Source organism: Marasmius oreades, chromosome 2, assembly GCF_018924745.1.
Source record: "Marasmius oreades isolate 03SP1 chromosome 2, whole genome shotgun sequence".
Taxonomy (NCBI): domain Eukaryota; kingdom Fungi; phylum Basidiomycota; class Agaricomycetes; order Agaricales; family Marasmiaceae; genus Marasmius; species Marasmius oreades.
The window spans coordinates 762,076-782,611 of NC_057324.1; the positions used below are offsets into that span (position 1 = coordinate 762,076).

Sequence of the window (20,536 nt, forward strand, 5' to 3'; positions counted from 1 at the left end):
AGAAGTCGGTGAGGACTTTTATAGGCCAGCCATGTCATTTTATTGTGGCTACGTTAGGGACAAGACGCACAAAAGCAATACAAAAGGAGTCGTGGATCAGCCTGGATCGGTGGATGTGGTCAGAGCGTGCGAAGATGTGTTTTAGACTCTGTTCAAGAATCTAGATCTAGCGCTCTAGCGCTCTATCCCAACGATGGACGACCTTTTCTCCTTCCTAGAAAATGCTGCGCCGGACATCGACGACGCAGAGACCGACGATATCAACGCTTCTTTCCTCAAGAAAAGAAAACCTGAAGCCTCGGAGCTCGAACTGAATGGCGACCACCCCACACCTCTCAAGAAACAAAAGAAAGAAACCATTCTACCCCCGAATCCAGTGATCACCGATGAAATAGAGATAGAAGCAAAACGCGAGGTGGAAGCGAGTGCTGGACTGCAAGGAGGTGTTGAAACCGGCTCGAGATTGGAGCTTAGACATCAGGTTTTGCATAAAAGTTGTATTTTACGCTTTTTTTCACTCACCCACGGTTCGCACAGGTTCGGCACCAAGTCGCGGTCCCTCCTGGGTACAATTACATTCCAATATCACAACGTGTACCTCCCCCCAATCCAGACCGAGAGTACAAGTTTGATCTCGATCCGTTCCAAAAAGTCTCGGTGTCCGCCATTCAACGTAACGAGAGTGTCCTGGTGTCTGCACATACAAGCGCCGGGAAGACTGTTGTCGCAGAGTATGCAATCGCCCAATCTCTGGCAAGGAAACAGCGTGTCATATATACAAGTCCAATTAAAGTACGTTGAGGTCCCAAGCTTCGTCTACGTTTTACTGAGAAATATCCGCAGGCTCTTAGTAATCAAAAATACCGAGAAATGTTGGCGGAATTCGGGGATGTGGGACTTATGACTGGAGATGTTACAATCAACCCTTCGGCGACGTGTTGGTCATGACTACCGAGGTGCGTACCGTTCCCGCTCTCATGAAGATCAAAAGTTGACATTAAGCCCCAGATTCTTCGTTCCATGCTGTACCGAGGCTCGGAAATCATGCGTGAAGTTGCCTGGGTTGTTTTTGACGAAATCCACTACATGCGAGATAAGGAACGGGGTGTAGTTTGGGAAGAAACTATCATTCTTCTTCCTCATACCGTCCGATGCGTCTTCCTCTCAGCGACTATCCCCAATGCCATGCAATTTGCCGAGTGGATATGCAGGTCACACGAACAACCCTGTCACGTCGTCTACACTAATTACCGACCAACTCCCCTTCAACATTACCTCTTCCCGAAAGGAGGGGAAGGTATATATCTTGTGGTCAACGAAAAGGGTGAATTCCGGGAGGACAACTTCAGTAAGGCGATGGGGGAGTTGCAAGAGCGTATCGGTGAGGATCCGGCCGATCCCAAAGGTGGGAAAGGAAGGAAAGGCAAGACGAGGAAGGGCGGAGAAAAAAAAGGCGAGTGGTCGAGGCCTCGATGATACCATTATGTTTATCATTCTACTCTTAGCTCCGGACATCTCAAGGATAGTGAAGATGGTCATGGTCAAGAACTTCAATCCTGTCATCGTTTTCTCTTTCAGCAAACGCGAATGCGAGGCAAATGCAATAGCAATGTTCAAGTCCGAGTTCAATACCACAGAAGAGCAAGACCTCGTTTCGAACATATTCAACAACGCCATTGAAAACCTTGCGCCCGACGACCGTCAGTTACCCCAGATCTCAAACCTCTTGCCGCTATTGAAGCGGGGAATCGGAATCCATCACAGTGGACTTCTACCGGTTCTCAAAGAGGTGATCGAGATTCTTTTCCAGGAGGGCCTGATCAAAGTGCTCTTTGCGACAGAGACGTTTTCGATCGGTCTCAACATGCCTGCCAAGACTGTCGTCTTCACGGATACACGTAAATTCGATGGACGGGAACAAAGGGATTTATCTTCCGGTGAATACATCCAGATGTCTGGACGCGCCGGACGTCGAGGTCTCGATGACAGAGGGGTCGTAATCATGATGTGTGATGAGAAGTTGGAACCGACAGTTGCAAAGGACATGATCAAAGGAGAACCTGACCGGTTGGATTCTGCTTTCCATCTTGGTTATAATATGATTATGAACTTGATGAAGGTGGAGGGAATCAATCCGGAATACATGCTGGAGAGATGTTTCTACCAGTTCCAGAAAAATGCAGGACTACCGAAGCTGGAGGAAGGTTCATCGACAGTCAACGATTCTTTGACTTAACATTGACCGGTGTCCTTTGACAGAGGTCAGTGCAGCAGAAAAGATGAAAGACGCGATAACCGTACCAGACGACGAGCGAGTTGCTGAGTACTACAAATATCGTCAAGAGCTCGAACGCATGGCTGCTGACTTTAGATTGGTCATAACCCACCCATCCTACGCTCTTCCTCACCTAAAACCTGGTCGCCTCATCAAGGTCAAACACGACAAACTTGATTTTGGTTGGGGAGTAGTCATTAGCTATTCGAAACGGATTTCTCCCAAGGTATATCCACATCCTGGTGAAGGACCGACTCAGCATTGACACGTTCCCATACAGCATCTACCACTTCCGCCGCACGAGCAGTATATCATCGACGTACTCTTGAACGTTATCCCCAGTGGAACTCTCATGACTAAAGATCGGGCGAACGTCCCACCCACGCCAGGGAACATTTAACCATGTCCGCCGGGCAAGAAAGGATCACCTCTCGTCCTACCGGCGCTTCTCTCAACCGTGGAAAGCATCAGCCATTTCAGAATACACCTACCGAAAGATATTCGGCAAGAGCGAGCGAGGGAGACGGTCTGGAAGAGCGTTTTAGAAGTTCATCGTCGGTACCCGGATGTGATGTTGTTGGACCCAATAAAGAACATGGGCATCAAGGATGGCAAATTCGTAGCTCTTGTTCGGGTTTGTCTGTTCTCCTTAACATGGTTCCGGCCGTCTGCTGACACTTGACATCAGAAAATCGAGGCGATGGAAAACCGGATGTTCCAGAGTCCTCTTCACAAGGATCCTCGACTCGGAGAACTGCTTGCCCTGTATTCGAAAAGGGCAGAACACCAAGACCGGATACGGAGCTTGAAGAGGCAGATACAAGCTACTCAAGATCTACTGCAGCTGGAAGAGCTCAAGTGCCGGAAACGAGTACTCAGACGATTAGGCTTCACCACTGCCGACGATATCGTGGATGTCAAAGGCAGAGTTGCTTGCGAGATCAGCACTGGAGACGAGCTCTTGTTAACCGAGCTGGTATTCAACGGGGTTTTCAATGCGTTGGAGCCAGAGCAATGTGCGGCGCTTTTGAGTTGTTTCGTGTTTGATGTGAAGGTACAGTTTCTAGCCGTTCCTTGGCGTTCGATGGTGCTCACTCAGTGACATCCAGAGTGAACATCCGGCACAGCTGAAAGAAGAGCTGGCCTCCCCGCTTCGGACTCTCCAGGAGATCGCCAGGCGCATAGCCATAGTCTCGAAAGAGTCCAAACTACCTGTAGACGAAAATCAATACGTCTCTTCATTCAAGGCTGAACTCATGGATGTGGTCATGCAGTAGTGTAAGGGAGCATCATTTTCTGAAATATGCAAGGTATTTATCTCCAGATCTTTCTCTCTACTGCCAATGTTAACACTTAACATGGTCAAGCTCGCGGGGCCTAATATATTTGAAGGGAGTCTCATTCGTGTGTTTCGTCGTCTGGGAGAACTCCTCCGTCAGATGGTGATGGCTGCCAAAGTGATTGGAAACGGTGAGCTGCAGCAAAAATTTGAGAAGGCATCCGAGATGCTTGAGCGGCCCAATTCGGTCATTTTCTGTTCGTCTTTGTATTTTTAGATGTTGTAACATATTTCTCGGAGTCTCTAAGTATTCCTGGCAGCTGCCCAGCGCTCACGCCCAGGCCCCGTCCGAACAATTCACCTCATCAAGATTCGAATAATGTTATCCTTCATGTCAATTTCATTCCTCCTTCAAAAACTCATCCATCTCTGCAACCTTGGGCGACAAAGATACACATTTCTTCTGTCTTCGACTTTGACTTGTCGTCACTGATTCCTGTCAGACCTCGGCGAGGAAGAGGTTCACGTTCTGGTCGTCGATCCGAGCGGTCATTGACGGCGTGACTGACAAGCACCCGTCACAACTGTACAGATGTGACAAGCTCACTATCGTCCTCTCGCCTATAAGTGAACAAGCTTACAATAAGTCTGCTGTACGTTTTCAACCGCTTCTTATTACTGTACTACCATTACTGTTCATTCCTATAAAATTCTTACATGGACCCCTCCTTTCTTTCTTTTCCCTCTTATTCAGCTCTCGTCGTCTATCAGGACCGTTCACAAGTACGCCCTTTAGCTCTTTCTTTCCGATCCGTCCTCGTTACTGATCATTCCTTCCCAGTGGGGCCTGTTGACGATACCTTCGGCCTCAGTAAAGAATTCTACCAGTTATGCCTGGACACCACCCCCAAGCAACTGGGAAACCAGTCGCCAGTCTCTATAACATCGACCCTCACCTCACCCACTACCCGCACGCTCGTCAAGCTCGGCATCAATGAGGGCAGCGCCGCCAACTCATCCCGTCTGACTGACCATTACCCCGATGCGTTCACCGACTTTCATGGTACTCCTAGTGGTGCTCCCTGCATCTTCAAGACAGGTCCTGCTTGGCCTAAACCCAAGGGTCCAGAAGCGCAGCCCTATGTTCGCGAGTTACGTGCTGTCAACGGCCACCCTATCACAAAATTCTGGCCCAATATTCGTGCAAATATCGGGAAATGCCTCACCTCTCGCCGCATCAAGTGGAGCTCCGTCGATGCCATAGGCTTCGCCAATGCTGGGGAAAAGAAGCCCTTCTGCCCACTTCTGGTATGGCTCGGCGTGCTGCCCAACACTCTCCCCTTCAAGGATGCAAAGGCTGCTGCTGAGTATATCAAGGGTGCTATCCTCAGCCAAACTGGCTTTCCCGGGATTGAAGTCGCGTTCCGTGAGTCAGAGGCGACCCTCTCCGTTCGTGGCCCGAAGCTCCTCTCCCTCGATCCCCTCCTCCACCCCGTCCCTGGCTTCCGAAAGCCCTTCACGCCCACGCTCGGCCTCTCCATTGCCCCACTCAAAACACCCCACTATGAGGGCACCGGCGGCCTCTTCTTCCGCCTCAGAAATGACCAAAACAGCGTTGTCCTTCTCACCGCTGCCCACGTCGCTCGCCCTCCCACCGTCTACCCCAACCTGGGAATGACGCACGGGGAAAACAGCCAGCCCCGTGAGGAGATTGTCGCTCTTGGCAACAAGGGTTACCAGGACGCTACAAATGCTATTGTGACCCAAATCGGCACCCTTATCCGCACTAGCGATGTGTGGGAGAGTAAAATTACCAGGCTGCGCCAGCTCACCAACCATGGCGAGAATCCAGAGGCTACCAAGAGGCTCAAGGAGGCCCAGCAGGAGATGGACAAGGTGAAAAGGACAATCGAATCTTTGGATGAGCTTCACAGCAATGTTACCAAACTCATGACGAACCCGAACCAGCGAATTGTCGGCTTCGTCCTCCACGCCGACCCCATCGGCGTCTCCAATGATGGATACATGCACGACTGGGCCTTTATCGCGCTCTCCGAGAAGATTGACTGGCACTCCTTCAAAGGAAACAAGATCTGGGTTGGTACGTATTATTCCCTCCTGTCCGTCCCGCAGTACCAATTGTTATTATCCCGCAGGTGAAGACCTTGACTTTGGCGGACTCATGTTCCCACATCCCAATGACCGGGCAGCCTACAGGATCCCAGAAGATGGCCTCCTCCAGGTCCTTGGCGTCGTGCCCGAGAATGAGATGCGGCATCCCCAGCAACTCAACGTGCATGGCGACAAGGCATTGCCTGTCATCAAGAATGGCATGGCCACGGGCACCACAGTGGGTTGGCTCAACTCACTTGAATCTCTCGTTCGCTACTACCCATCGTACGCTGGCGGCCCGGGCAATAAGTTCACGGCTGTCGAGGTCACCATTGTGCCCTATGGGAGTAGCCGTGGTGCCTTCTCTGCCAAAGGAGATTCTGGTGCTGTTATCCTTGGCAGAGATGGCCGTATTGTGGCCCTGCTCACCGGTGGTGGTGGCTTGACAGATGCGACAGACGTAACTTATGGGACGCCATACTGTAAACTCGAACGACATATCAAGAATGTCTATCCCAGCTGCCACCTCTACCCGGTCGTCAACTAAGGTAGGTTTGTCTCGTGCTTTTCGCGCATAACTGACACTACCGTGTAAACTATGTATCTATCCATCTGTCTGTCTCTGTGATATACAGGTAGGTTGTGCTTGATTTGTCGTGTAACAGGCTTCTTTGTCATTCTATATGTTGTACTATACGTTGTACTTTGTACTGAATAGTGTGTTTTTCTAATTTGCATGTGTTTAAGTAAAGGTTCGGTCATTTTTCCTCGAACAAGGTGTATAGAGTGTGCTTCCAATGCTCAGCAGAGCTTATATTAAGAGTACGTATCATTGCCTTCTTATCCTCACTGATGAGAAAGGTGATTCCAATCCAACCCATATGTAAGGACCGTTGTGGAAGACGTCCACACTCCTGGCAAGATTGAAGCAGCTAATGTAAACTGCTACCACCATGCCCATATCAATGATCATAAATTGGTAAAGGAAGAGGCGCCAGTCAAAGCTCAAAATTTAAAAGCGTGAGAGGGATTGTTGCATGATCGTGGGAAATTAATCCTCAAGCCGAACGCGCCCGACGTCGACGATGCCAAAATCTCACTTCCCCGTCGTCGTTGTCCCTCATCAACAATGTCGATGCTTGCTCGTCGATCCGTGGCCCGCGTCGTGGCTCAGCCCTCGCTACTGGTGATACCCTCAAGTGCCCGTAACATGGCTACCCTCCGTGAACTCGAACTTCGTCTCAAGTCTGTCCGCAACATTGAGAAAATTACAAAGGTACGCGCTTGCTTCTTCAGAATACAATTTTTTCTAATTTCTTTTTATCGCTAGTCAATGAAAATGATTGCATCTACAAAACTCGCAAAGGCTCAGAGAGCTATGCAAGCAGGAAAGGAATACGGTATCGCTAACTCCGGTACGTGGCCTGTTCTCCATCCTGTTCTTCTTCCCTTAGTTCTCATTTTCCCTTACCTTCTATTTAGAGGTCTTTGATCACTCGAAAGAAGAATCACCCTCAGACTCTATACGTCGTCTTTTCATCGTCGTCTCCTCCGATAAAGGCCTTTGCGGCGGTATCCATTCTTCCGTCAGCAAAGCCACACGTCGCGCCTTGAATAACTTAGCAGACACTCCCCTTGAAGGTGTCAAGATAGACCCCACGTCGCCCGTCATGGTCATTGGTGACAAGTCGAAAGCCCAACTTACGCGTGCCCAACCCAAGAACCTCAGGCTGACGTTCAACCAAATTGGTAGAGACATCCCCACCTTCGCAGATGCTGCTGGTGTCGCGGATTTGATTACGAAGAGTGGTGTAGAGTTTGATGCGGTTGTCCTGGTTCACAACCGATTCGTCTCGGCAATCTCGTACGAGCCTAAGGCGTTTGAGGTCAAGGGTGCAGCAGCCTTGAAGGAAAGCGGTACGTTTTCGTCTCTGATTCTTTTGCGTTGATGAAGTTTCCCTATTTATCAATGATGTTGCTTCAGAGGGCTTCAAGAGATATGAGATGGAAGACGACTTCACCAAGGATCTTGCCGAATTCTCTCTTGCCAATGCCATCTATGCGGCACTTGTAGAAGGTCATGCTTGCGAGCAGAGCGCACGGTACGTCCTTTTTGCGCTCTTCTCTCTATCTCGTTGCTTAAATATATTTTTTCTTTCAGTCGTAACGCTATGGACAACGCATCAAAGAACGCGAAGGACATGATTGATTCATTGACTATGCAGTATAACCGTGGTCGCCAGGCCGCAATTACGAACGAGTTGGTGGATATCATTACTGGTGCGTTGGTTCGTTCGCTCAGCTCCGCGCTTCTTGCTGACATTTTCGATTTCCTCAGGTGCGAGCGCACTCTAAGCGAACACAGGGTTTGAGTAGAGTGTTAGTGATATTAGATGCTGCGCTCAAGCACGTTTCACTCGTTGATAAGATAATACAAACTTTTATTTTCATTCAGTGATGTCCTGCGCGAGGGGAGATCTGAAGGTTTCGTCGCACCGGTCGGGTAGACATTTACCATCACCCACCCGACCGAGCTCGTTATTACTTGAACATCTCTCTCTATTTGCGTACACTTCTGTCCTTTGGTGGGAGGGGTGAATAAATCCGAAAAAAAAAGATATCTCTCGCACAATCGAACGCCCCTCCACCAATACCTCCCGATAATGACTTGATGAATGACTCTACAGCACAGATTGAGGCGGACGAGGAAAAGTCGCACCAAGTCCCACTAAGAGCGGCGGAGGCAATGCAGGAGCAAGCAGTCGTTGCACCGAAGGAAAACAAGATTCGTTGAGTTTCAATGCCTCGAATATTTCTGCAATCACTATTCCACCAGTTCACTTGAAATGTCTTCTTCAGGTGAAAAAAGCACCAGCGTTAGTGCAAACGTTTGTTGAAGGTGATCCAGAGTCCGAAGCACGATTAGAGAAGGAGGCAAAGACGAGACGTATAATCCACTATTCAGGGCACGTAGGAATACGGATGAATAGAACCAAAGGCCGTTGTGTATAATCACGAAGTAAACAGGGTATACTAAGCTTGTAATTACTGTGGTGCTTCTGTCGGAAATATTGACGGCGGTTTATAAGCGGTTATAAACGTTACGCCTTTTCTCACAAGGTGATATTGCCTTATGGAGACTTATTTTAATCTTACGGAGCCTTATTTGGCTTACAACCGCTTATGAGCTTCCCGGAAAATCTCCGAGATGTCAGGCGCTTCGGACTGTCGGCCCACTTATATGCGATTGTAAGGCAAATAAGGCTCCGTAAGATTAAAATAAGTCTCCATAAGGCAATATCACCTTGTGAGAAAAGGCGTAACGTTTATAACCGCTTATAAACCGCCGTCAATATTTCCGACAATTCGTAATACGAACTGCATGCTTCCTCCATGAAAACGGTAAACTGCAACAGAAATACATAACAGAGGTCGAAGTGACGATGATGGAAGGATGAGGCTCTCTAAACGGGATGATATTCTTCGGTTTTTCAATTTCAGTCTCTGTGATATATAGATATATCCTGCAAAAAAACAGTCCAGCGGAGCTCTCGGAGAATGGTGATTTTACGAGAACGTAAACATCTGATGTATGGAATCCGACTGTATAGTCGCGTTGATGACCTGAGGCTGGGTATGTATCAAAGAGCCCTTGCACATCGCACTCGTTGCATTGCAACACCTATAAATCACCAAGTAGTTTTTAGAGCTTGTCGAAAGTGATCGATCCTGGACTGCAGGTCAAGGGTATCGGTCGAGACGGTGGGCGATAAGGCGAGTGGATGGTCCATAGTCCGTATCAAATTCCGTCGCTTGTTCATCGGAGCGTACATGGTTGGCAGCTCTCGTAGATGAAACATTTATAGTTGTAGATCCTCGTCTTTTCGGTCTAATCGAGATAAGCGTCAGGCTGTGGGGAAGCCGTTTGGATTACCCGTGCCTTCGAATCCGTTATGGTTTGGTAAGTTGTCTGTGTTTGAATCCACAAGAAACCAGACACAGCTGGGAGCGTCGAAACCCTTCTCATGTCGCAGTCAAACACGCCCTCGTCGCACCGATAGGTAAAGGAGTCAGGTTCGGTCTGGAAGCAAGTCGGAAGATTTGCGAGGAGCCACGAGGACGTAATACAGAAAACAACTTTTCCCTGCAGACAAATGTCATTGGTACGTTATCCTTGGAATCGTACTAAGATGCCAGGCATCCCACAGACAGTAAAAGCACCTTTGAGACGGTTTGAAGTGGGCTAATCCGGACTATCATCAGTATCCATATGTTGGTCTTCACCTTTATCATCGGGATCCCTTGAAATTTATTTTTCCAGTACTGTTTGTTTTTGAACTCCCGATAGGTGAGATCGTCAAATCGACCCGAAAAGTCTCAGTCAGGCGCCATGAACGCAGCAATTTGCATGGAGATGACAGCTGAGGCGTACGGAGAGATGGTAGGTGGCGACAAATCCTGTGCATGTGTTTCAAGCTTGAGAAAGAACAAATACGACAGTTAGGTGGCCGCCGTATGGGAGGACTATAGTACATGGACTTTAGCCAGGTAATGTGCTTACGCTGTACGTAACTCTAGATGTAATTCAAACTCCGCCGGGTCTGCTATCGTCGGTTCGATCGGGTACCCCGGCCAAAAATCCTAGGAATTATGTACGGCTTTTCCGCCGAGGAGGTAAGCAGCCGACGACCTTGGAATCCGAGTCGGCGAAACAACTTTGCCAAATGAGCGCGGATGTAACTTAGACCACGGTACGGACTCACTTATAAAAGCCAGCCTTCTGCTACTCCTTCCACTCAGATCCTCCTCTACCTGCACTCGCCCTCTCAACAATGTCGATCCCAGTGCACGAATCCCAACAACACCAAGACCACCAAGAGTCAAGTGACATTGACTCCGATGCCAGGTCTTCCATATTCAACTTTGACGACGATGAGGATGAGCGTGATCGTGCCGAGCTTTCGTCTCCTTCCTCCTCCTCCTTCGATAAATCCTCCATCGCTCATCTCATCTCCACCCACGGTTCCTCTTCTTCCACCGCTTGGCTCGAGTTCTCTCGCTACAAAATATGGCAAGCACCCGCCTCTTTCCTCGCCGAGAACCCCACTTCTACCTTCCTCCCCATCCAAGGCTACATGCAACACAAACATTACATCTTTGCATGGGGCAACCCTATCGTCTCCGACGTTTCCCTTCTCGGTCCCACTGCCAAGGCCTTTGTGTCCTGGGCGGTAGATGAACAAAAAGCGAAACCCGTTTGGTGTTGTACCGATCTCGCTCTCGAGACCGTTCTAGCCAACAACAACAAAGAACGTGGTCTCGGATGGTCTACGGTCGAGTGTATCCACGAGGAAGTTCTCGATCCAGATCATATCCTGGAATTGACGAACGCGAAGGGGAAGGAGGGTGTCGGTGCAGTCAAAGATTTGAAAAAGAACCTTCGGAGGGCAGAGAGAGCTGGCGTTTCTGTTGAGGAAACGACAGAAAATTGGTCACAGCATGACAGACAGGAGGTGGAAGATGGTTTACTTGAGTGGCGAAAGAGTAAAGGTCTGAAAGGTGTCCAGTTGGCCTCTGTAAGTTGGTCTCTTTCTATGGTTTTTGATCAGATGACTTACCATGTACCCTACAGACCACTGGACTTCCATGGATAGATGAACAGCACCGTCGATATCTGGTCGCTCGCCACGAGGGCCACATCGTCGGGATTTTGATCCTCACTCCCATTCACGGGCCCTACCAGCCCCCTGCCTCCGAGGTATCATCCGTACCTGCTCCAGCCCCAGTCCCAACCACATCTCCGCTCAAACAGAAACGAAAATTCTTCCTTCGGCACCACAAGTCCTCTCCAGAGACATCTCCCGAACGAGAGTCTTCCCAATCTACCTCTTCCTCGGATTCTGAATCACCCATTCAATCACCCATATTCTCTTCTCATAGTCTCTCCTCATCTTCCTCCTCCCTCGACACTGATTTCTCTCTCCATATGGAGTCCAAGTCCGCTTCCACCTCGCCCTACTACCTCATTAAAAATGCCATCTCTTTCCCTTCCGCACCCCGAGGCACGTCTGAACTCCTCATCCACACCTCGCTTGAGCTCCTTCAAAAAGCATCGCCTTCACGACCTCCCAAAGTCACCTTTGGTATAACAGCGTCTGACACCCTTCATCCGAAAGCCAACCTCTCGGGATGGAAGATTGCTGGGCTGTCGAAGGTGTATTCGAAGGTAGCCGGTACGGCCGGATTACTAAAACGAGGCGATTTCAGAGCCAAGTTTGATTCTGGAAGGGTGCCGATGTATGTTTGTTATTCTACTGCAGACGGCGGATTTGGGATTGAGGGTGTCAAAGCGTTGTTGAAGGTGTTGAAAAAGTGATCACTATCACTTCCCCTATTCGTTGCGTGCCTATACCATATATCATTATTTTGATGTTTCTTTTTGTGAATGATGTATAATCGATATCTTACCTGGTTGTAACTATTATGTCCCTGTTCCTATATTGTCATCCCTTCCTCTGATACCATAGTTCTCCATTTCGTTCTGTTGCAAAAAAAAAGTAGTTCGATTTTCGGAAAATGATTACTGTCATTGACCCGGAAGTCGGCAATCTAAGGAGAAATATTAGTATAACTAAAGAAGTACGTACCAGAACCTGTAAATAAATTACAGTTGCATAGAACACCTTTTGAGGTATGTGCCTACCAATTTTTGTGTGGGGAGGGTGTGAGGTTATTGAGATATGAATTTTTTAATGAGGGGGTGTCGAAAACGTGGCCCCACGGCGAAGTCGGAAATTGCCGATTTAAGCGACGTCGCTGTCGTCACACAATCGCGCTCGTTGAAAAAGTGTCGATATCTCCTCGAGTTCCCAACCAAAATACACAATAGGGGGCTCAAAATGAAGCGTAGATAAAGGCGAATATTATTTAAGCTAATTCAGTCACAAAGGATACACTTTTCCGCTTCAGATACTGGTCTAATGCCTCCAGCTCATCAACATTCTCAAATGGCTCCCAAGTCTTATCTCCATCATCCCACCAGACCCGAAATTGCAGCTTGTCCTCAACACGACGATGTTTCTCAATCTTCTTGACACCAATTTCCACCTCCTCACTGTTATTCTCACTGGTCTCTCTGTCATCTTCCATAGGCATATCAACTAATTCCCTGCTGCTGTCATAACCATTGTCCCTGAGCTCCTGGGTCAATATATCTGCAATAGAGACATTCCCAATCTCATATTCATCATCATTGTCATCGCTGTTGCTCTTGGCAGAAAGGGGTGGAGTGGTGTGAGAGGCAGCTGCTGAAGTTTCAGCAGGACTGGTCCCTTTGTTAATTCGACGGGGGCGGGGTCGGGGTTGAGATGGCTGGGGGGGTGGAGATAGTGCAGAGAAGTCAAAATTTTCACCTGAAGATGATTCTGATACCACGTCAACTTGACGACCCTTTCCTTTGCCACCCTTTGCTCTGCCACGCCCTTTACCTCGACTCCGACCAGCACCAGCACCTCTAGCTCTACCCCGAGCTTGACCTTGCAGTTTGCCATGATCCCCACTGGCCTCTCTGATCAACTTTTCCAATTCTTGCTGTCGAGTTTTCAGACGGTGTTGGAAAGCCTTGTGTGCAACTTTAACTTCCTTCAGTAGATTTTTGGCCTTGAGCCGCCAATCCTCCTTCGCCAACTCCTCTAAGGCCTGTGCATCAGTAAGATGTCGAGCACGCCCCTGTGCATAGGTTTTCTTCTTTGTCTTACCCTTCCTCTGTGCAACCTCCCGTAATCTAGCACTCTCCTCATCCATCAGTACCATATGAGCATATGAATGATCAAGCTCAGTGCTGGCATGCTTGGCAGTCTGAACAAGAAGGTCGATATATTCCCAGAGCTCCTCTGGTGGTGCCTCATTGTTAGGGGGATCGGGAAGAGCAAGTTCGAATTTCTGAATCCGAAGGGACTCAAGTAGATTGTCGCTAGTGGCTGTGACTGATGTGCGTCCGCTGGTGGCAGAAATGTTTGGGCTGTCAGTTGGGGCAGATGTGACAGTGAGAGGGATGGGGGCTGCGACTGGAACTAGACCAAAAGGAAGTCGTGCAGGAATAGGCTGGGATGATTGAGTAGTATTCTGTGCAGGTGCGTAGGCTGTAGTAGGGATGATGTTGCGGTTAAAAGGGTGAATTCCGGTCTTTTGGAATGTAGAGGTAATAGTGGTTCCCTTCATTGCACATTCCCTGGCTTTGTGATAATGAGAGAGAAAGTTTGCTTTTGAGATGGTGATCTGGTGATCTGCCGATTCCATGACAATCTGCTTCCATGCACGAGCAAGAGGTGAAAAGACACAAACATCACATGGCTGCAGAGCATGTGTAGTATGGGATGGAAGACAGAGAATATGAATATTATTTTTCTCTGCTGCATTGCAGAACTCGTAGGAGCAGTGGCTGTTATGGCCATCAAGAATAAGAAGTGCAGGATACTTTGAGTGGAGCCCAAAGTCCTTCCTCCGACAGCAGACCTCCGGAATGAAATCTTTCTTCAGCCAGGTGTATCCAAGTTCCCGATCTGTCCAGCCATTGGGAGATGAAGCTACACTATAGTGGGATAGTTGAGTGCAGCACAATGTACAGAATTAATAAATGGACTGAAGACCCACCTTGCACCACCAGGATTATCTCGGGACCATTCTGCATTTGTCCAAGCACCTTTAAAGATAACTGTAGGCTTCATACTGGAACCATCCGCAAACACCGTCTCAATAATAGTTATCCACTCCCGACTTGCGTTCAATGTTGTGAATGCTGTTTTCTGATCACGATCAACAATAACCTTCTGTGCCCCAACATCTGCAACATTGACCCCCTTCTCATCCATGTTAGCAATCATACCTGGATGAATCTTCAACCCATCTCCTACATCTATGACTTCCTCCAAGAGATCATAGAACTCACCAACAAGGGTAGGGTTGAGAGCCTGTGCCCGACATGCCTCCAGCATGGTGGTCTGTCTGGCAACCAAATCCGGATGCCGTGCCAGAAATCGCCTGTAGAAATTTGTCCCAACTTCCTTTCCTGCAATGCTGGAAGCTTTCTTGTTAATGAGAGAGGGTCTCAGACCAACCCCACGGCGACCCAACACCTTCAGCCACTCTACCAATATGGACTCCTGCTCGCGGTTGAGAATCATCTCCTGAGTATGAGCTTCTTGTCGGTTCTTGTGTTTTCCACTGACTCGGTCATAAAGTGTGGAAGAGGGAACACCAAACTGCTTTGATCTAGAGTACTAATGAGCTTTGGAAACAGAGATTGCAAGCAGGACTCACGCAGCATTAACACTCAGTTTAGATTTACGTACTGCCTGCTTCAGTCTCTCTGCCTCAGCCACTGCTTCCTGCTTGGACCGGTCTAAAGCTGCAAGTGCATATTGAATTCTGTCTTCTGGAGTTGCTTCCGCGGTTTCAAGTAACAGAAGAAGGTATCCAACCTCAAGCTGATCAACAGCTGGATCAGAAGGTTTAGGAAGAGAATCTGGAGAGGGGGACTCAGATGGAGTAGGAGAATGGGGTGGGGTTGTATGTGGTGAAGAATCTGGGGTTGCGGAAGTACTGGTAGTAGTTTTTGCTTTTTTCCTCTGCCCTTTCTTACGAGGCATAGTGTAGTTGGGGGGAAATTGGAAGTCTTTCCCACGCAGGTCTACTTAGAGATGGTATAATGGTTCCATCAAGTCCTGGGACTTTTCTCATGAATATATATTCATTTCAGATGCTTCTACTACACATGTCATGTACAGAGGCTGTACTTGTGGGGAAAAAACCCTAAATTTATCAGTTTTTCCTCATTTAGGTTGTTTTTCCCATGAACAGAGGGTGCTGGAGGTGCCAGAATCAATCCTAATTCATTGCTTGGACTAGAAGTAAAAATTCAGGAATCATCTGATCCCTGCCAGAGGTGTTTGCTAGTCTTCTTGTACAGTTTATGGGTGTAAAACACAAAAATCTCGGATATTTGCAAGCATACACCCTGTACACCCAAAAAAAATTGCAAAAATTCAAGGACCAAAGATTTGGGTAGCCCAATGGATGTAATTGACAGTGCCAAGAGCCTGGCCCTCAGCATGCCATGCTGTACCTGGAGTAATTGCCACAACCTAGGGTCAAAATGACTGAAAAAATCGGAGTGCTCTGCAGAATCATGGCCTTGGGCACTTATAGGTCAGTCATATTTGTATCTATGGGTATGTGAGGGCAAGAGAAATATCCAGTGATCATAACTAACCAAGAATGAAGGGAATTGATCGGGAACTTGTGCCACAGTGGCAGCATTCCTGATTAAAAAATTTTCTCACGCTTAAATTTTCGGCCCGATATTTGACCCGTCGTCGTGCAACCATCACAAGTCAGTAAGGAGTTCATCCCCCCTTGTGAGGAGTGTTCTGGATAGGTATCGTACATTTCTCCTTAATTTCTGATACTAAAAAGTCTAAAAAAATCGGTCCATTTTTGGCTACAGTACAAATTTCCGAATTCCCGGTTTTTCCGACTTCAGGGTCAATGACAGTACTCTTGTTGACCTGAGATGAAATAGAGAATCGAGAGCGAGAATGTTGGAAACTGTCGACGCGAGGAAGAAATCTCCAAGAAAGAGATGGATAATTAAGCAGAGAAATTAACAAGTATTTGAAATATTGATCACTGGCAATCCTAGTGTCGCCTTGTCTCGCCTTTGTCCATTACATGCACGTGCATATGCCATGATTACTCCTGGTGCTCAGAAGGTGTCTTCTCGTACCTATTGTCTGCGAGAGTATTGAGTGTATGCTTGGCGTTACGAGGAAAGAGTCGAACGTTGGCTGTTTGGGAGCGGAGGGTGGTCGATGATAGCCTAAGTTTTCCAGAAAACGCTGGCGCCACTGGAATCATACTGATACAACATGAGAGCTTGGGGAGGTGCGGATGTTTTTTGGGGGGATGGCTTCAAAGAGTAAGAAGAATTCGGCAATTCCTACAGATGGTGGCGCTGTAATCGGATTCCGATTGTTCGACTTCAGCTATGGTTACCTTCCAGTACAGTACCCCCGATCGGTAAGTCCTGCGAAAGATAGCTTGCGGAGCCTCGCGTCCAGCGAACCCCGTTGTTGAACAGTTCATACACACTCAAGCAGACGTGTGTTTTCCAACTCTCGGAGAATACTGCTTTTACGAGATCGTAAACTTCTGATGTATGGAATCCGATTGTATGATGGTAGCGTTTACGACCCGGGTATATACCAAAGATCCAATGCGAAACGCTCTCATTGCCAGCGTTCAAGACATTTAAATCATAAAGCAGTTTTCTGAGCTTGTCAAAAGTGAGTTGGCTGGTCCTGGACTGAAGGTCAACGCGGTATTGGTAGAGGCGATGGGCGTACTGGGTGATAAGGCGAATGGATGGTCCATAACTGGTCACAAATTCCGTCACTTGTTCATCTGTGAGGGGAACAGGCCAAAATTGCCTCCTATGCAAAGTTTGAGGTGATAGTAATAAAGAAGAGACACGGAGCGCACATGATCAATAGCTCTCGTAGCGGGCTGGGCTTCATGAACCAGTGATAGGTGAAGAGATTCTGCTTTCGTTTCCAACGGAGACGAGCATTCAGTGGGGAAGCCGCTTGGATTACCCGTGCACACGTTCGCAATATGTCGCTTGAGGGAGATACGATATCCATGTTTGAATCTATAAGAAACCAGACACTGCTCGGGATGCGGAAACCTATACGCAAAGGCTCCATGTCGCAGTTAAACACGCCCTTGTCACACCAATAGGTAAAGCGGTCGCGTTCTGTCTGAAAACAAGTGGGAAGATTTGCGAGGAGACGTTCTACAAGAACATAATATAGAAAACAACTCTTCCCTGCAGATAAAGAAATGTCATTGTGAGGTTATCCTCAGAGTCCTAGTGAGGCTTACCGATGCCAGGCATCCCACAGACGATTAAAACACCTTGGGCACTGGACGAGGTGGGCCAATCCGGGTCGGCATCGGTATTTATTTGCTGGTCTTCACCTTCACCTTCGTCCTCCGATAGAGGCTTCCAACAAGATTCCTCCTGAGTAAACTTTGTTTTGAGGTCCTCCCGTCCGTCGAACCAGCGTTTTGCATCGGATAGAGCGGCTTTATATTCAGAAGTGACCAACAGGTGATCTTGATGTCCAACAGTGTGTGGGAGGACAAGTTTGAGGGATTTGTAAGGTTCAGAGCCAACGACATCCTCGAAAATGGCGTTACGGTCCTTACTTTTCCAGGCTACTTCATATAGATTGCGGTAATTTGGGTCATCGATCTCGTAGTCCCGATTGGTGAAACCGTCGAGCGTATTGAAGAACCTTTCGGAGTCAGGTGCCATGAATGGGTGTGGTGGTGGTGGATGATAAGGAAGAGCTGGCGCTGTAGATTACACGCACGTGGTCCCGGAATTCGGAACTGCCGACCGGGACACTTCCATACTCGTGTTTGGTATGAATTTGTCCCTCGTGTAGCGCTACGAGTACGAGGAGGTACGAGGGCAGTTCGAGAGCGAGATGAATAAATTCCTGAACGAGTCCAAATTTACATATCCTACTACAGCGTCCATGTTCGTCGACTAGAATACTCACCTGCGAGGGCCTAGTCACCTCGAGTATTCAAGAGCGGATAACGGCCATGTGCATGAGTTCTGCAACACCCATATGCATACTGAACCAGCTCTATTGAACCGCAACCACCACCTTCGTCAGGACCAACGTTCTCTTCAACAGTTTCAGCTGCTTTATGCAGAGGAATAAGGGCTTCATAAAGATCTGCAGAATGGTTGAGGGTGTCTGACTAATCGAGTAAACTCGTCGGAACCCTTGAATTCCTGGACTAGCCTCGCGCATACCTAGCCTCTTGAGTCCTGGGTCCTGTAATGTCTGCCGCAGCTGAAACTGAAACGCTCGGATAGAGTTATTCCTATTCCAATGCCACCCATTGAATCCTGACAGCTAGTAATTACACCTGAACTACGCTGAATATTCAAGTTTAGCTATAAACCCGGATAAGCTATATAATTCGTATGCCGTTGAAAAGAGAACGTTGGCTTACCTTCATGTTTCTTAGCGTCCCCAACCTTCCTTGCCGACTTGGTCAAGTCCTCCTGCTTAACATATTCTCGATCGTCGCGAATAGCACACATTCCAGCTTCTGTAATGACATTACGCAGATCTGCGCCATTGAATCCATCGGAAAGCTAACGACCGAAGTGAATACACGTTTCGTAAACCGCTCACAGAACTCACTTTGACGATCGCCTCATAATCTATATCATCAGCTTTATTCACAGGCTTGGAGTGAATCTTCAAAATCTCCAACCTCGCTTGCTCGTTCGGTAGAGGAATCTCAATCTTACGATCCAAACGGCCTGGACGTAGAAGTGCAGGGTCCAAGGTATCTGGACGATTGGTAGCCATAATCAGTTTTGTCCGCCCGAGAGAGTCAAAACCGTCCATCTGATTGAGAAGCTGTGAGAAAGTTGTCAGCGATAGCGGTATATCAACGGGGAGATCAAACTGCAAGGTTAAGAACATGCCTCCATCAACGTTCTCTGAATCTCTCTATCCGCGCTGGTACCCTCCGAAAATCTCCTTCCTCCGATTGCATCAATCTCATCCATGAATATCACACATGGCTCATGCTCTCGTGCATATCCGAACATTTCTCTCACCACCCTCGCGGATTCTCCGATGTACTTGTCAACAATCGCGGAAGAAACGACCTTGAGGAAGTTGGTGTTGAGTGTAGCTGCCACCGCACGCGCTAAGAGAGTCTTTCCAGTCCCAGGAGGACCGTACAGTAAAACTCCTTTCGGAGGGTTGATTCCGACTCTTTGGAATAATTCTGGATTGAGAAGTGGAAGTTCAATAATCTAGAAATGTTGGGTGAGGAGGGAGGAGGTCGAAAAATAACAGAAAGTGAGGTACCTCACGTAACTCTCTAACTTGTTCTGTAAGTCCACCGATCCCTGCGAAAGATGCACCTCCTGGATCCTCTAAGCTCATTTTGTACACCAATGGGTCCACTTCCCTCGGCAGAATCCGCATTATTGTAAGAGTTGTCATATCAAGAGAGACTCGAGTGCCGTTTTTCATTTTTTCGACGGGTAAAGTAGGTCGGAAGGATACCACATATCGAGGACCTGATGATGCCTTTACTATGACTGGATTATGGTTTAAGAAAAAAAATGAGATGCCAGGAAGAATGAATGAACAAGTGAAACAAAACTCACACCTCTCATCGTCCAATTGCTTCATAACCTCCCCGATAATTTGTCCTACGGATTGTACGGCCTTGATGTCGTCTTCTGTCTTCTCGTAGTCTCTTTCGAGGTCTTTCAACGAAAACCGCACTGTTCATGAATTATCCATATAAGCAACAAAAGAGAGGATAATTCATAAGACGAACAGTTCTTCAAGCTTTCACTGCTGACTTCGTGTGCTCGCATTTTCTATTGGACTTTTGGTTCAACTGCCCATGAAGACTGGTGCGAAATACATGGCAATACTCACCTCGCGATAGCTTTTCAGAGCATTCTTCCGTCGCTCGTCCATGGCTCCAGAGGATGTCGATGCTTGTCCGTCCATGATGAACGATTCGTAAGAGTAGCGACGCGTTAGCGGTACGGAGATGACGCGTCAACAGACGCTGACAAATCATTAATCATTCTCCAAGAAAATATAGCGTGTTCAGGCTGGTATTTGAGTAAGTAGTAGCATTGGGTACGCAGTATTAAAACATACAAGCCTTGTGATACAGTAATCGTAAATTCAGTATACAGCATTAAAAAAAAAGATGAAAAAAAAAAACCCAAATCAACCGATTAAAAA

The 20,536-nt window shown here is 47.9% G+C and overlaps 8 protein-coding genes across 9 annotated transcripts; 6 read left to right on the top strand and 2 right to left on the bottom strand.

Annotated features, from left to right (window-relative positions):
* Positions 1 to 193: 193 nt before the first annotated feature.
* On the top strand, positions 194 to 2,236 carry MTR4_1 (ATP-dependent RNA helicase mtr4; the record flags this gene model as incomplete). The annotated part of the gene is made up of 4 exons (XM_043148259.1): positions 194 to 481; positions 538 to 792; positions 1,009 to 1,460; positions 1,522 to 2,236. The coding sequence occupies 4 exons, from the start codon at positions 194 to 196 to the stop codon at positions 2,234 to 2,236; spliced, it is 1,710 nt and encodes a 569-aa protein (XP_043012851.1).
* Positions 2,237 to 2,279: 43 nt separating this feature from the next.
* On the top strand, positions 2,280 to 2,675 carry E1B28_003826 (uncharacterized protein; the record flags this gene model as incomplete). The annotated part of the gene is made up of 2 exons (XM_043148260.1): positions 2,280 to 2,501; positions 2,556 to 2,675. 2 exons carry the CDS (start codon positions 2,280 to 2,282, stop codon positions 2,673 to 2,675), a joined length of 342 nt encoding a protein of 113 aa, XP_043012852.1.
* Positions 2,676 to 2,870: 195 nt separating this feature from the next.
* Positions 2,871 to 3,552, top strand: E1B28_003827 (uncharacterized protein; the record flags this gene model as incomplete). Its single annotated transcript, XM_043148261.1, has 3 exons — positions 2,871 to 2,909; positions 2,964 to 3,329; positions 3,385 to 3,552. 3 exons carry the CDS (start codon positions 2,871 to 2,873, stop codon positions 3,550 to 3,552), a joined length of 573 nt encoding a protein of 190 aa, XP_043012853.1.
* A 606-nt stretch (positions 3,553 to 4,158) lies between these two features.
* Positions 4,159 to 6,471, top strand: E1B28_003828 (uncharacterized protein). The gene is made up of 3 exons (XM_043148262.1): positions 4,159 to 4,337; positions 4,396 to 5,655; positions 5,711 to 6,471. Coding segments are annotated over exons 1-3 (1,764 nt in total). The 5' UTR covers positions 4,159 to 4,336; the 3' UTR covers positions 6,214 to 6,471.
* Positions 6,472 to 6,765: 294 nt separating this feature from the next.
* Positions 6,766 to 8,327, top strand: E1B28_003829 (uncharacterized protein). The gene is made up of 6 exons (XM_043148263.1): positions 6,766 to 6,942; positions 6,997 to 7,081; positions 7,149 to 7,583; positions 7,651 to 7,768; positions 7,828 to 7,946; positions 8,005 to 8,327. Exons 1-6 carry the CDS (start codon positions 6,796 to 6,798, stop codon positions 8,019 to 8,021), a joined length of 921 nt encoding a protein of 306 aa, XP_043012855.1. The 5' UTR covers positions 6,766 to 6,795; the 3' UTR covers positions 8,022 to 8,327.
* A 2,171-nt stretch (positions 8,328 to 10,498) lies between these two features.
* Positions 10,499 to 12,042, top strand: E1B28_003830 (uncharacterized protein; the record flags this gene model as incomplete). The annotated part of the gene is made up of 2 exons (XM_043148264.1): positions 10,499 to 11,242; positions 11,299 to 12,042. 2 exons carry the CDS (start codon positions 10,499 to 10,501, stop codon positions 12,040 to 12,042), a joined length of 1,488 nt encoding a protein of 495 aa, XP_043012856.1.
* A 4,120-nt stretch (positions 12,043 to 16,162) lies between these two features.
* Positions 16,163 to 18,139, bottom strand: E1B28_003831 (uncharacterized protein). Its single transcript, XM_043148265.1, has 3 exons — positions 17,607 to 18,139; positions 17,205 to 17,550; positions 16,163 to 17,155 (listed from the first exon to the last, which is right to left on the bottom strand). Exons 1-3 carry the CDS (start codon positions 18,040 to 18,042, stop codon positions 16,705 to 16,707), a joined length of 1,233 nt encoding a protein of 410 aa, XP_043012857.1. The 5' UTR covers positions 18,043 to 18,139; the 3' UTR covers positions 16,163 to 16,704.
* A 472-nt stretch (positions 18,140 to 18,611) lies between these two features.
* On the bottom strand, positions 18,612 to 20,344 carry RPT4 (26S proteasome subunit rpt4). 2 transcript variants are annotated; one of them, XM_043148267.1, is made up of 8 exons: positions 20,219 to 20,344; positions 20,115 to 20,157; positions 19,939 to 20,058; positions 19,634 to 19,869; positions 19,243 to 19,578; positions 18,953 to 19,174; positions 18,759 to 18,903; positions 18,612 to 18,699 (listed from the first exon to the last, which is right to left on the bottom strand). In XM_043148267.1, the coding sequence occupies exons 1-8, from the start codon at positions 20,291 to 20,293 to the stop codon at positions 18,677 to 18,679; spliced, it is 1,200 nt and encodes a 399-aa protein (XP_043012859.1). In that variant the 5' UTR covers positions 20,294 to 20,344; the 3' UTR covers positions 18,612 to 18,676. The 2 variants fall into 2 exon arrangements, with proteins under 2 accessions (XP_043012859.1, XP_043012858.1); XM_043148266.1 differs by having other exon boundaries at positions 18,953 to 19,578.
* Positions 20,345 to 20,536: the final 192 nt, after the last annotated feature.

Bases quoted from the DNA above. Each gene is read 5' to 3' on its own strand.
- E1B28_003831 (XM_043148265.1), bottom strand. From the start codon at position 18,042: ATGGCACCTGACTCCGAAAGGTTCTTCAATACGCTCGACGGTTTCACC. The intron at 17,551-17,606 runs GTAAGCCTCACT...CTTTATCTGCAG, and splicing joins CTGTGGGATGCCTGGCATCG to GGAAGAGTTGTTTTCTATAT. The intron at 17,156-17,204 runs GTGCGCTCCGTG...AACTTTGCATAG, and splicing joins CTACGAGAGCTATTGATCAT to GAGGCAATTTTGGCCTGTTC.
- RPT4 (XM_043148267.1), bottom strand. From the start codon at position 20,293: ATGGACGGACAAGCATCGACATCCTCTGGAGCCATGGACGAGCGACGG. The intron at 18,904-18,952 runs GTGAGTTCTGTG...TTCGGTCGTTAG, and splicing joins ATTATGAGGCGATCGTCAAA to CTTTCCGATGGATTCAATGG. The intron at 18,700-18,758 runs GTAAGCCAACGT...CCGGGTTTATAG, and splicing joins GGACGCTAAGAAACATGAAG to CTAAACTTGAATATTCAGCG.
- E1B28_003829 (XM_043148263.1), top strand. From the start codon at position 6,796: ATGTCGATGCTTGCTCGTCGATCCGTGGCCCGCGTCGTGGCTCAGCCC. The intron at 6,943-6,996 runs GTACGCGCTTGC...TTTTATCGCTAG, and splicing joins ACATTGAGAAAATTACAAAG to TCAATGAAAATGATTGCATC. The intron at 7,769-7,827 runs GTACGTCCTTTT...TTTTTCTTTCAG, and splicing joins GCTTGCGAGCAGAGCGCACG to TCGTAACGCTATGGACAACG.
- E1B28_003828 (XM_043148262.1), top strand. The intron at 5,656-5,710 runs GTACGTATTATT...ATTATCCCGCAG, and splicing joins AGGAAACAAGATCTGGGTTG to GTGAAGACCTTGACTTTGGC.